Below are 15646 nucleotides of genomic sequence, written 5' to 3' on the forward strand. Positions count from 1 at the left end.
TTTTTTTGAGGGGGAAGGTAGGGCAATTGGGGTTAACTGCCCAAGGTCACACGACTAGTAAGTGTGTCAAGTGTCTGAGGTCAGATTTGAACTCAGGTCCTCCTGACTCCAGGGCCGGTGCTTTACTCACTGTGCCACCTAGATGCCCCTCTTCAACCAATTTTCGTTTGTGATGCACGAGAGAACTTTTACCATCCTTGTGGCCTTTTTCTGGCAATTCAATCAATAAACATTAAGTGACTACTATGTGCCAGGCACTATTAATGTCCTTTTTAAATTATGGAGCCCAGAACTGAATGTAGTACTCAAGATGAAGTCTGATAAGGGCTAAGTACAGTGGAACTGTCACCTTCCTCTGCCCCTCAACGTAGTCCAAAATGACATTACCTTTTTGGGCTGCTAGGTCCCACTGCCGTCTCATGTTGAAGTTTTCAATCCATTAACACTCACAGATGTTTTTCAGAACTACTGCTATCCAGTCATGCCCCCCCCCCCCCCTTTAAACTTAGGAAGGTGCTTTCTTGTAACCAACCATAAGACTTTCCATTTATCCTTGTGGAATTTCATCTTACTGAATTAAGCACAATGCTCTTGTCCGTGTCATCCACCGTGTTCAGCTATGCCACCCAGCTGTGTGTCATCTGCACGTCTGAGGAGCGTACCATCCACCCCTTGATATGTCTTTAGATGGCAGTGAAGGTAAAGGCAAAGATAAAGGTATTTTTTGTCTAGTCAGCAGAGCTTTTCTTCCAATTAGCTTCTCTAAGAAACAAAGCTTTCCTTCAGTCAGCTCTTCCAAAGTACATAGTGAAGGCTCTCAGGATGCCTTTTAGACCCAAGCTCTAAGGACCTTCTCAGACTCCTTCTGATATATGGTCTTGACCAGCCTTTACTACTCCAAAACAGGGTGTCTTGTGAAGTGAATCACCTATATCTTATGATGAGAAGCCAAAATCCACATTTCCATCAGGCACAGTACAACTAGGCAATGTATATGGTGACTATTGTCTCATTGAGGTGGCATAGTGGATAGAGTCCTGGGCCTGGAGCCAGGAAGACTCATCTTCCTGAGTTCAAATCCGGCTTCAAACACTTACTAATTGTGTGACCTTGGATAAGTCATTTAACCCTGTTTGCCTCATTTTCCTCATCTGTAAAAAAAAGAACTGGAGAAGGAAATGGCAAACTACCCCAGGATCTTTGCCAAGAAAACCTCAAACAGGGTCATGAAAAGTCAGACGCAACTGAAACAGCAATGAAGCTGTCTCCCCTGATGGAATACAAAGTCTTTGGGAGGAGGGATTGTTTCATTTTGTTTGTTTTTGTGTCTCATACATGCTAGGTACTGAATGCAGGCTTAGTGATTAAATGATTGAGATGCTAATTTTTTGTAATAACTCTGTCACATTCTGCAGATAGAGAACCACTGACTCAGGCTATCTGAAAAAGACTTTAGATAGAATCTTGTCTGATCCTCTCATTTCATAGAGGAGGAAATTGAGGGACTTGCCCGAAGTAGTGATTAGCAGAGCAAGACCAGGCCTAACTCAGACAAGTCCAGCAATTCAGCCGTAGGGTCAGAAAATAATGAGACACTGGTGGATCACGAAATGCAATAAAAATGACTTTGCTAATAATAAAAGGGAAAAAAGATATGGGTCCTAAGGTTAAACATGATAGTAATTCAGATTAAAAAAAAAGGCTACTCTGCTCTGTCTCTGCATTTACTTTGGCAACCAACCACATTATGTCAGAAAAGTGTTCCAAACCTGGGAATGGGAGGTCTGCTAAAACATCTCAGTACCTCATAAGTTGGGCCTTTTATCCCCTAGGTGGCAAGGAAGCCAACCAATGATCATCCCAAGAATGGCCTCCCTACCTCCTTAAAGGGAAACCAGCCCAGTTTACATAAACTAGGTGACAGGCCTATATATTCTCTTTCTCCAAGTCCTTTCAGTTATTTGGTGACTGCCTCTAGTTTCCCATCTGATATTGCCCTAGGCCACTCTCAAATGGAAATTTGAGTAATTGAAAGGAATTTTGCAAACAGAAGGGAACTGTGGAAATGCATGCTAGCATTTGCTATGTGCCTGTTATGAGCAGAGAGCAGCTGTACTTTGTCTGAATGAGGATCGTTTTGAGTATGAGTGGCAGCATGTTATGTACGCACAGCTCTGCCATTAACTTACTAAGTCACTTAAAACGGTCTTCACCTCAGTTTTCTCATCTATAAAATGGGATCACTGATACTTGTTTTAGTTAGTCGTGGTCCTTCATACTTGAAGAGGACCAAAATGATATCACTGTGCTGGTCATTGTATCTGACTGTGGCTGATCAGACAGGCTCAGAAGGCTCTACCATAGGTCAGGCATAGATAGTCAGTATTCCACATAGCGAACTCATAGGGTAATGATCCAATGAGCAAATACATCTGAAAACATATATTACGTGTGAGTAGTTCTCATAAGAATTTCTCATTATCCACTCCTCACCTTCAGTAGGCGCAAGGTCAGAGGGGCATACTGAATGGATCGGAAGATCTGGGTTAGAACTCTGTCTCAAACATTTACTAGCTGTTTGACCCTGGGGCAAATTAACTTTTCTTCATCTGTAAAATAGTGATGATAATAATAATACTTATTTCACAAAGTTATTGTAAAGATCAAATGATAAATGTATGTTAGTATAAATGATTAGTGTATATTGCTTTTCAAGTCTTAAAGTGCTATAGATGTCTGAACTATTATTATTATTATTTGATTTTTGTGTTTCTGTTTTCACAATTTGGTTTCCACAATTACTGGATGGTATTGGCTGTATGCCAGTATCTTATATTGGCATGCCAATATCAATACCAATATCTTGTTTCTGCACAAAGAACTCCTGCCCCACTTTTTTGGTCCATACCTGTGATTTCATCAATGTGGGGAATTTTCAGTGTGGAAACCCCCTCCTTCCTCTTAGATTGGCAACTTTTTTGTGATTTATTATCCTAGAGAGTTGTTTGAGGCACTGAAAAGCTAGGTGACTTGCCTTCATTCCTAGAGCAAATATATGTTGGAGAATGTGTGAGGATTGTGGGTCTTCCTCACCCTAAGCCTAGTCTTCTATACAATATGCCCTGTTGTATTTCTTATAACTCCATATTTTAGGTAAATCCATATTTTTAAATAATGGTCTTAATAACTGAAAGCATTAGGGAAAAATCAAGCTAAATATATTACTGAAGAAGACTTTAGGAAACTCTCTACATTAATCTTTTTCTCTCTCTCATGTTTTCTTTCAGGCGAAGGAAAAGTGGATTTTAATAAGTTTGTTAAAATTCTGATGAGTGACCCCTGGTTAGGCCAAAGAAAATGTAAGTAAAATCACACTTTCTTCTTCTTTGTAAGCCAGACATTTCAAAATCAACACACATCATTGTAAAAGAATGTAAGGCCATATTCAAAAGTTACCTTAAGCAAAAAAACATCCCACTGATTACTTCTGAGATAATTTGACCCTGTTCCTTTCCAACTCTATTCCATAATCCTGGAGCACATTTCAAATTGTAAGAAATTAAAACCTACACCTATTAATTCTCCTACCTCCTAGCCCAGGGGTGGGGAACCTGTGGCCCCAAGGCTACATGTGGCCTTCTAGGTCCTCAAGTGCGGCCTTTTGATGGAATCCAAACTTTTTGTTTTGTGAGGACCTAGAGGGCTACATGTGGCCTCGAGGTTGCAAGTTCCCCACCCCTGCTAGCCATTTGTGGTGGGTACTATAGCAAAGGTGAAGAACAGGGGAGAAGAGGGTATTTGGAAACAAGGTGTGCTCAGTGTTAATTGGTGGACAGACTGGGACCTGTTTTAAGTCTGAGAAACTAACGCCATCTAGTGGGGAAATGATCCACTGCCTTCCAATATTTGAAGGAAGGCCTGTAATGTGGAAATGGGATAAAACTTGCTCTGTTTGGCCTCAGACTGGAGAACTAGATAGAGTGGATAAAAGTTACAAGAAAGTAATTTTGGCTCAACATAAAGAAGAATTTCCCAACGCTTAGAGTTGTCTGGAAATGGAGTGTGCCGCCTTCTGAGATAGAAAGTCTGTCATTGGAGGAAATCAAGGAAAGGCTGTCTAACCTAACCTGTCATGGATATTGGAGTCAGAAGATCTGGGTTCTAATCCTGCCTCTGCCATAATCATGGGCAAATCACTTAACTCTTCTGTGACTCAGTTTCCTCATCTGTTAATGAGGCACTTGGACTGATTGAACTAGGTTTCTTATTGTTCTCCATCTATGACCCTGTGCTGTTCTGGTTTGATCAGGTAGGGGGCTAGACTAGATGATCTTTACCAACTCCAGGATCCTATGATGTTGATAGCATTGCTGGGACTTTCAACTTTTAGGCCGAAATTGTTTTACAACCAGGTTTCAAGTCCCATAATCTTTTGTGAGACAGGGTTTTGAGTAGTATTTAAAATGAGATTAATAAAATCTTTATATCACATTGAGTGAAGTTTGTATTTTTAGACTTTCAAATAAATCACCATCCTCCTTGCTTTTCCTGGCCCACGACCTTTCATCTCCCATCTTTAAACATTTTCATTCATACTTCATCCGGGAATACAGGATAAATTACAGATGCTCTCAGAGGAAAGGAGAAACACACACATATACATACACAATACACATTTACGTATACATACACACATACACATATACACATACACACATATACACACAAACATATATACATATATGCATATGCATATATATACAAATTCACATATATACACACATTCACATATATACACACATATGCATACATGCACATACATATACATGCTACACAACACATACACACACATACATATGCACACATACATACATATATGCACACACATATATGCAATACACATATGCCCATACACACACATATGCATACATGCACATACATATACATGCTACACAACACATACACACATACATATGCACACATACATACATATATGCACACACATATATACACATGCACACATATGCATACATATACATATACGTGCAACACAAACAGACACACATACACATGTATACACATAAACGTGCACACACATGCATGTGCATACATATGTACATACACATATGCATACTTATATATGTGTGTATCTTGTATATGTATATGTTGGATGCATGTATATGTGTATATATGTAGTACTCTGTGCGTATGTAGTTTATCCATAGTTGTTTGTCTGTTGTTTCCTCTATTGGACTGTGAGCTCCTTGAGTGCAAGGCCTGTTTTTTTCTACCTTTTTATCCCCAGAGCTTAGTAAGGTGCCTGGCATATTAGTAGTGATTTGCTTATTGCTGGTTGACTGACTGACTCAAAGATATGAAACACTGTTAATCTGTGCTTGCATTTTTGAGTGTATTTGAGGGTATGATGTGTATTGTTATTTCCATTTCACAGACTGGGAAACTAAGGCTTGAAAAGTTTAAGTGAGTCAGGAAAAGTTTAAGTGTATCAGGAAACTTTGGATTAAACATCTTGCCTTTGATACTTACTGGCAGTGTGACCTTGGGCAAATCAATTAACTTTTCTGAGTCTCGTTTTTCTCGTTTGTAAAATGAATAGGCATGAGGTTTGAAAATACTAGGGATAACTAATATCTGTAGTACCTATTTCATAATCATGGGGTTATTGTGAGACTCAAAAGAGAAAATGTACCCAAAGTGCTTTGCAAACATTAAAATTCTGTATAAGTGGCATTTATATGCTTATCTAGTTCTTATTTTTTTCAGTGATTGTCAGATAGAAACAGTACTGGGACCAATCGCTGTCATTCTTTTATATTTAATATTCTGTGAACTGTCGCATGAGAAGAAAAGATAACTGCCTTTTGTATTTAAATAAAAGTGTTAGGATGTAAGTTCATCCTCTACAGTCTCACTGTAAGCGTCCCTACCACAACTCTGCTCTAGTAGCAGACCAGACAACAGGCATGATACAGATCTTCTTCTGTTCACATATGATTTTGACCTTCTCTGTTAGGTCTCTTTATTTCAAAAACTTTGTATTCTGCATAGCCTAGAGATTATGAGGATTTCATATGGGTGGCACATATTAAAAACTTTGTTCTTAACTTTTTACGGATCACTGTTATATCTGAATGATTGTGGACAACCATATAGTATATGATGCTTTAATTCCAGTTAACTTTATTGGTTGATTTCTTCAGGGATATTTTAAGGTCCATATTTACAGAATGCAGATTTGTCATATCAATCCGTGAGAGAGCTGGTGATGTATATAATTCTAGCCACCAGGTCACATCTTACTAGTTATTCTGTAGATGCTAAATTATTACAGTTAGCTTTGATGTTTTACCGAGTCCCTACTATTTCTTTTCATGACCCAAATTGAATCACTAAGTCAGAGCTCTGTAAGGATATTCCTTCTATAATTTCTGATGACAGTGGCCTGGCACTTAATTACCATCATGACTCTGTACCTTTCTACAAACAAATCTCCATGATTCACTCATTTGTTTAATGCTTCTTTGTTAACACGTTGTTGGTTGAGTTCATATGGTGTCATCCATGGAAGGCATTTTAATTCCATTCTTGGATCTTAGCCATTTCATACATGTATTTATTTTTTTATTAGCCTTTACTGTTACTTGGTTCAGTGATATTTGCTTGTTCCAAAAGTGTTCCTCCAAATTTTTGTCCTGTTTATCATGTTCTCTAAAAATACCTGTCAATTCTCTTCCTCCTTTGTGAAGAGGTACCCTTGGAGCTGAGGGTACTATTGACAAAAAACCCAACCAATCACCCAACCAAACCCAGTGTGAAACCCTTGCTTTTGATTGGTAAGACCCATTTCCAATTTTGTTATGATATGGTATTGGTACATAATAAAAGTGTATTTTATCTAATTCATGTACACTTGTTTTCTTGGATAGCACAGTCTACACCAAAGCATTTCCAACATGTAGCATACTGGTATTTTTAACTTATTTTGATGTCTCTTACCTCTTTGTGGTACCAGAACACTATTCACTATGCAATTCTTTGTGTCAAACCGATCATAATTATAGCTTTGAGTAAGACCAGGCTGCAAATCTATGTTGCCCTACCTGTTTCTTAGATTCACAGGAATAGTTTTTATCACTCTAACTGGGGTGCTAATCCAGTCAATGGCTTTGTTAGAATCTAAATGGTTAGTGTTGTTCAGGATCTCAGGGTGGTCTGAGGGAACACAGTCTCTGACCTACCATCTTCACAACATGGATGATAGGTTGGGCTTTGAGGGTTACGTTGTTATCATCATCATCGTCAAACTTATTCTCATCCTTTCTAAGGGGGTTCAGATTGAAATAGTCTTGGGACAACTCTCTTTTCTGTTCACTTATTCTTTTATATTAATGCTCTATGGACCACTGCACAGGCAGATAAAATTGCTTTTTTTGTAGTTTAATAAAAGCAGTATAAGCTTAGCCTCTGTAGGCTCACTGTAAGTATCCTCAGTACAACTTCAGCAGCAGACAGGCCAATATCGTTATTATTGTTGTCAATCCTATTTCACCAAACGGCACATTAATCCTGTTGTCCTCTGGGCAGGGGGCCATTTGTAAAGCTGGACTGTCAATGAATGAGTCAGTTCTATACAACTTGGCTAAAGTGAACCTGAGATCTGACTATTTTAGGTGCCCCATTATTCTGAGGCCATCTTAACCAGGAAAGGAGCAGGATGGGTATTCCTGTATTCTTGATGCATAGAAATATGCCATTGAGACAAATTTCACTAGATAGCCTGGTGTTGTCAGATCTGGCCATACTTGTTACAGACACAGACTGATATAGAGTGAAAGCTGGTTTATCTCAAGTTCTACTAGTTGGCAAGGCATTTATTTATATCTGTGATACATTGGTTCCAATAATGTCCTTGACCTACTAAAATTCCTGAAATGCCTTCTGAGTAATTTAAAAAAGGATAAAATTCTGTTCAGTATAATCTTAATATTATTAATTAGAGCCTATTTATTTGAAAAATATGGTACTTTATGAAAGGAAAAGTGATAACTCTAATGGAAAATTTTGCCTAATGGAAATACTCTATTTGCTGATGAGGACAGATAAAAATTAAATGTATGAAGTTCTTGGATCAACACAATGTGAATGAACCTTTTTTCCCCTTGTAAACCCACAGCATTAGAAGAAGGTCTTAAAAAAGTGGAGACATTTAAGGGCAACAAGGTTTCAGTGCATGATTTGTGCGACACTCTGCACACATTGGACCCTGATTTGACGGAAGAGGAATTCCAAGAGGCACTGAAGGCAGTGCCAAAAGATGGTTGGTATTTTAAATATGAAGCCGATAGGTAAACATTTACTAGGTGCCTACTATGTGTGTGTGTGTAGAGATTTACCATGAGCAAAAGAGGAGAAACAGGGACCAAAATTCCAAAGACCTTTCTCCTCTTGACAGACTCAAGGTTAGACTCTATAAAGCAGGGTCATCTTATAGCCTGATTCAGTGGGAAGAGCTGGAGATACCCTGACCAGGAAGACTCCTTTTTGGGAGAGCCTTCCCATTAGCAGTCCAGTTTCTCCCCCCACCCCAAAACCCCTAAGAGTTAATCTGCAAGCTAATATCAGAAGGCAGTAAGACAATGAGAAGTCAATGCCAGGTGCACCCCATGGTGTAGTGGATAGAGTGATGAAAATAAAGTCAGGAAGTCCTGAGTTCAAATATTGTCTCAGGACACTAGTTGTCTGATGATGGCCAAGGGTCTAACCCTTACCTTTCTCAGCCTTAGTTTCCTTATCTGTAAAATGGGGTTGATAATTGCACCTATATCACGGGTTGTCAGGATCAAATGAGATAACGCACATAAAGCACTTTGTGAACATTAAAGCACTATATAAATAATAGCTATTATTATTACTTCCCTAATAAATCTGACTCTCATTGTTTCCAACCTTCTCTTAGTTAGGTTGACTTTATTCTCTGCTGTTCCTAACTTTAGCTTGGAATTTTGTTCCTTATCTTCTGTGTTCCTGACATCCCTATCTGTTTATAATCCCAGACTGGTAACCTGACTCCATCTCTAATCAGGGGAACCCAGCATGAAGGGGATCTGAGCCCTTTCTCCTGATGAAATGTGGAATGAAGGAGATAAAATATTCAGAGTAATAATGGATGTTTTTGAATGGACAAGTAATGGGCTTAAACAGGTTCAATGAATCAAGAACAGAAATAGAATCAGAGAACCTGAGAGCTGGAAACAATCTTTAAAGATCATCTGATCCAACCTCCCTAGCCTCTTCAGAGAGAGGAAAGGTCACTAAACCAAATCTGATGATTGTTTCTCTTATTTAAAAAAAACTTAATAATCAATTAAACATATGAAAATAAGGAATTAAATACACATATTCTTGTATATTATATTGTATTATATTGTAATGTATCATTAACCAAATGAATTAGTATAACAAACAAGCAAAGAAGATGCTTTCATTCTATATTTCTTTCCAGGTATGTCTAAAGTTCTATCTTTTTTCTTCCCTCCCTTTTCCCTTCTTCCTCCTCCTCCTCCTCATTTTTCTCCTTCCCTCTGCCTATTCTATTTTCTTTCCATCTCCCTTTGTTTTTTTCCTCTTCTTTTCTTTTCCTTCAAAAATATATTTGTCAACATGAATACAGTTCTGGTTCTGATGACTTCACTTTCTATCATTTCATACAGGTCTTTCCATATTTACTCATTTGCTTTACATTCATTAATTTTCATGACCATAATACGTAATGTAAAATTTAGCTGACATACAATAGTTGGGCAGATAGGAGTTCCCCTCATTTTTCTATTACAAAACAAGTAGCTATGAATAATATATATATTTTTCCAAATAGTCTTTTTTCCTAATGCTACTTTGGGATAAATCTTAGAAGTAGAAGTTGTTGACTCAAAAAGTATGGACATTGCCTGGCACATAGTAGGTGCTTAATAAATGCTTTTTGACTTATTGACTTCTCTGTGAGTCTTATTACATATTGCCATATTGTTCTCCAAAATATTTGCACCAGTTATAGTCCTATCAGCATTATTTTAAGAGTGCCCACAATAACTTTTTTCCCATTTTTGCCATTCTAATGGGAGATACCTTAAAATTGTTTTGATTTGCATTTCCCTGATTATTAGGGACTTTTTCTTTCTTCTTATTAAAGATTATTAAAGTAAGGCATAGCTTCCCTTGCTCAAGGAGCTAAAACTTCTACCCAGGAGACTTCTAAGACGATCACAGGTCACACTAGGATTCATGGCTTTCTATGAGCTGGTCTTCTAAACCTCACTCCAAAATTATAGCTCTGTTTGGTTGAAGAATGAATGCTTTATTACCCTTTTATTACTCATTCTTACATGACATATTTTGATATCACAGTCATCCTTCAAAAACATAATATATGAGAAGTGCTTTGCAGACATTAAGACACTATATAAATGTTACTTATTATTAATATTAGTATTCTTTGGTCATATAAAATTTGAAAAAAGTAATCTGGTTTTGCTGACTAACTTACTTGCTTATTAGTGACATAGAAAGAATAATGTCTTCATTATATCCTGATCTTTATTTAGCAAGACTGACATGTTCAAAATATTTTGTATCTGAAATATTTTGCCTTGCAGAAAATGAGAATGTAGATTTTGACAAGTTCTTTCAGGCTCTAGAAGATACAAGACAACGAGCACAGGAGACAATAGGTAAGAAATGGATTGATTGTGATCACTACAAATTCACTTTTACTGTCTAGAAATGTGGAGTATCATGGAGGCAGCATTCTTAGTCAACTCATGTTAGAAATGCAAATGAATATAGGACAATGGAATTTATATTTGGCTAATGGTTGAAAGTTTTGCCTTGGAATCTAAAGGTGTTTTTTTACAATGAAATTGAGAAAGTCCTTTCCCCAGAGAAGCTAGGTACTTAGGACTGAATTAGTTTTGAGAACAGTAGCTCACATGGATACCCTCTTTCTACCCCCAGACCTTCAGCTATTGGCTTTCTGATTTCCCTAGGGGTGAACAGCCTCTATGTATTCATGAGTCTTAAAATCAGGGCCCTATCCTGTAGCTCAGGATTTGGCATTAGGAGTTTTCCCATGGTCCTTTGAACTGCTTCTTTCAGGAGCCCATCCCTCATATTGGTTTCTTTAAGAATAACAGTTGTTTGCAAAGCACAGGAATAGTCAACTTTGAACTTCTACTTTCCTGTTTTTATATTGCAAGAAAGCATAACCTAAGGCAAAAGGACCTCACAGAAGGCTGCTTGTTTCATAGAAAGAAAGTTACGAGTGGTCAATTGGCTAAAGAAGGAATGTGCAGATGTTTAGTCTGGAGAAGAAAAGTTTTAGTTCAAGTACAACAGCTTTCCCCAGGTATTTGGTCTTCATGTTGAAGTGGAATTAGATTTGTTTTTCTTGGCCATAGGGAGCAAAACTAAGAACAATGGATGGAAATTTCAAAGGCTGACATATATGCAATATGACGGAAAAAACTCTCATAATTAGAGCTGCTATTAGAATATTAGAATAGACTACTCTGGAAAACATTGGTTTCTCCTCCCTGGAGTTTTTCAAGCAGATGCTGGATGGGCACCTGTCAGGGATGCTGCAGAGGGGTTTTTTAATTGTATATAGGTTGAACTGGATGATCTTTTGAGATTCCTTTGAACTCTTTAAAGTCTGTGGTTCTGTTAAAGTGTAACTGTGCTAAATGTATTGAGTGACACTGTCATTAATGCATGGGGGTAATTGACCATGTTGGGTTGGGAAACAAAAAACAGTGTCCTGAAGGTATGGCTATGATCTATGATCCTATCATTCAAAGCAGGCAACTTTTCATAGGGTAAAAAGGAAAGTTCTGGAATTTGGGCCATTGCTGGAAGGAGAACAAGTCTGAGTGAGTGGCAGGAGTGTGGCGGTTATGATGGAATGATGGGACCTATCAGTATGGGATCAGCTGGAGGGGACTAGCTATCTACAGCCAGAGGTTTGGATCAGGGCACCCAAAAAGTGATAGAAATGCTGAAGAAGGAAATAGGAGGTTCCAAAACTTCTCTTACTGAACCATTTTGCCCAGGACTAGCTCCATTAACATGCCTTAAGCATATTTTTAGACAATTTAAACACTACCAGAATAACAGAGAGTGATAGAACCAAACATCCTACGAGGTCAAGTGGATTGTATACTGATGGCCAAATCTAAGACATTTCACATGCATCTGAAATTACGTCAAGGCTTAGGTAAATTGTTTAGGCCTTGTGGCCTTTGGGCCTTGTGTTCCATGTTCTTGACTATATTCACAAGAGATCTTAGTTTAAGTTTGAATTAAATCTGTTTCTTTTTGGCAGGGTCAAAGCAAACAAAGGCTTTGATCTTATTACATTGAAAGAATGAGAATTTGCTACTATTGGTTCATTTTTGTCACCAGAGGAAACATTGGTAGAGGCCTGGTAATAAATAAGCATGGGTTCCTGAATGTGATATTGCTGAGAATAAACTCATGGCTAGTTTGGCCTTCTTGTCACAGGTTTCTCCTCTCCCTCCTTCCTTCCTTCCTCCTTGGCTACAGAATGTGGTAATTAGACAGGGAGTGCCACTTATCAGCCCAGCAGTATGAAAAACATCCTTCTTCCCCCCCTTTTTTTAAAGTAAATTTTAAGTAACCCTCCCAATTAATTTCCATTTGTTTGCTTCTAGCACCATCTGAGAAAATCCTTGCCTTAAATATGATCAAAGATGACAAAGTAGACAAGAAGGACGTGGATTATGTCTTGAAGAGTATGGGGATTGTTTTGTCTACAGAACAGTTGGAAAAATTACTTGGATCTACAGGTGAGTATTTTTATAATTTATGATTTTGTTTTATTGATGCATTTAATTTTTTATATTACTAATCCTCTGATATAAGCTTCCCCTTATTTCTTTCCTAGCATTGAAAACCCTTGTGACTGAGACGTTTAAGCAAAAATAACTTATACAGTGACCTTGTCTGAAAATGTATACAGCATTCTGCTCCCACAGTCCTGCACCTCACTATTGAGAGGAGGAGATGTTGTGGTCTAGGGGTGCTAGGAATCTCAAAATGCAAGAGTACAGGGTGAGGGTCTGCCTTGAAAGAATTCAACCGCTCAAGCCTTCTTTTAATCCAAGTAGTGATCTTATTATGACACTGGTTGGGGTGGGTGAGATTCCTAGTGAGTCTGCACAACTATTTGTAATGCCAATACAAGTGGGCCAGACTCTTAAGGAATCTGTGCAATTGATGAGGGTAAGATTGATATTTTATACAGAGAGACTGTGGGAAGATCTGGATGGAATTAAGGAGTAGCAAGTAACCTGGGTTGGGGCCAGGTGCCAGCAATGGAGGGAGTTAAGTTGCTAGAGAGTCCCAGTGAAAGGGCAGTTAAAAGGATTATTCACTGGGATGAGCTGGGTGCCTCAGGCAAATGCCAGAGATCTGGGTTCAGGGGCTTTGGGGTCCAGGTCCTAAAGACGTGGTCTTTTCCTTTTAGGGGTCCATCATTAGCACCCCATCAGAGGGAAGTGTCTTCCATTCATTATCCTTTCACCAAGCAAACATTTTATAATTATTATAATTATAATTACTTAGAGTTTGGCTTCCTTTAGTGTTCTTTTGATTTACATGATTGGAATCACTGTGCGTAATGTCCTCCTGGTTCTACTTACTTTATATTGATTTATATGGTTGTTCCCTTGTTTCTCTCTGAATCCTCATAATCCTCATTTTTTAGGAATGGGGAATGGAACTAGACCTGTGATTTTATTGATCTAGGGAACTCCTAGGTAAGGGAGCTTCCCTTATCAAAGCAGGTTGGAATTTGTTCTGGAACTTATGGTCTTAGAGGGCTCTCTGGAATGTCGAGGGCTCAAGTGACTTGCCCACACAACCAGTATGAATCAGAGGCAAGATATGAGACTAGCCAGCCCATCAATATATTCATAATTTCTAACTTACCTCTCTAGAGGTTTTGGGGAATTTCCCTTTGAATGATATGAGGGCCTCTCTCTTAGCTGAGCTGAGTTATAACATTCTTAATGGGAGTTTTGTATATTGTCTGATGAGTTCTAACCTGTGTAACTCCTGTGATGTCTGCTTGCTATCTTCTTGGATAAATACGTTTACTTACTATTAATTATTTGTGATAATTTTTTTGTGCTAGCATTTGGTAGGAGGGAACTAAGCTTTTGACCATAAGCTTGGGGTACCCCTTTCTCTTTAAGGAATAATGACAAGAAAAGTGATTTAAACATAAAAATAATAACTCTCCTAAACTTGTAATATTTCCTTAAAAAGGAAGGTGTATACTAATCTTATAACCATAGGCTTGGTCCCTTCCTACAAAAATGCTAGTTATACAAAATACCATCACAAATTGTAAATAGCAAGTAAACCCATTCACCCAATGAGAAAAAATGATTTTATCTCTCTCGTATTAATAACCAATTATTGAATCAAGACCAAGGATTTTTTCCTTTTTGTACTTCCTCATCCAGAAATCAAACAATATGGGAAATCTCTCTTAGAGACTTTCCCATACCAAAGATCTAAATAAAAAACAGTAAAAGAAATTCTAAGTTTAGGCTAATGGATGGATTCCTGCTCATTGTGTTTGCTCTGATAGGTTTGGGAAAATGTGCAGGGCTTTTGTCGGGTGGTTTAGAAATTGATAAGTCTCTTTGACCAAGACATGGGTGATCCAAGTCAGGTACCCCAAAGACTCTCATTTTAATGGAGCCCACCTCCCATTATAATATTCGTTCTCTCTTATTGCTTGTTGAACCATCAGAGTTAATTTTCAAGGTGAACCCCCTTTTCAAAAGACTCTATAAATATCGAAGGTTCAACAAGTTCTGTCTCTTGGCTGCTGAGGGGACAATGAGCCTGTTTTTGTTGACCGCTTTCTAGATGTAGTCAATAAAACTGGTTATAATTTACTCAGAAACTCTGTCTCTTAGAACTTTTTAAACATCATACCAATCAGAAAAAAAAAAACAAATTAGAAAGAACATAAAGATTATATACCAGACCATACACAGAGTGAATAGGATTTCCCACTAGGAGTGATACATCTCATATCAGTCAAGGGGAAATTCTCTCAAGGGAGAAAAAACTGGGAATCAGGGACATGTTGCTTGAGGAGCTGGGTTTCCCCTCCATGTCGACATCCATAGTCTGTTCTTTTCCCTCGTTTCTCCTTCAAGAGGGTCTAGAACTACATATGTGCTCCCTAAGAGCAGGAAGGAAGAAGAATCGCTCCTTCCAAAGCTTTCATGTCAACTATCCCCCTCATACAGACATACATCCCTGCCATCATTCCACCAATGAGTGAGAAGGTTTTTTTTCCTAATGCAAATGCTTCTGGCTTGAAGCCAGGGTTATCTGCTGGTACTAAAAAATCCTGGGTAAGCAAACTCCCTGCACTTGTAGTCTTAGAGCCTTGAGAAGCTAAATGTCTTGACCAGGGTGACACAACCAGTATTGTGTCATAGCCAGCTCTTGCTGACTTCAGGGCTGGCTCTCTCTGCATCACTCCAAAGGAAAATCTAGTAGCTAAGCTAGTAATAGCTTGCAATAG

General features: G+C 38.2%; 1 protein-coding gene across 1 annotated transcript in view; it reads left to right on the top strand.

Annotated features, from left to right (window-relative positions):
* Positions 1-15646, top strand: part of EFCAB13 (EF-hand calcium binding domain 13) — a 196437-nt gene that overhangs the window by 32081 nt on the left and 148710 nt on the right. Inside the window, exons 10-13 of the mRNA XM_036755639.1 lie at positions 3288-3359; positions 8195-8338; positions 10674-10748; positions 12747-12881. Of these exons, the coding sequence (XP_036611534.1) occupies positions 3288-3359; positions 8195-8338; positions 10674-10748; positions 12747-12881 (426 nt within the window). The remainder of the gene's footprint in view (positions 1-3287; positions 3360-8194; positions 8339-10673; positions 10749-12746; positions 12882-15646) is intronic.

Source organism: Trichosurus vulpecula, chromosome 4 (genome assembly GCF_011100635.1).
Source record: "Trichosurus vulpecula isolate mTriVul1 chromosome 4, mTriVul1.pri, whole genome shotgun sequence".
In the NCBI taxonomy this organism is placed as follows: Eukaryota; Metazoa; Chordata; class Mammalia; order Diprotodontia; family Phalangeridae; genus Trichosurus; species Trichosurus vulpecula.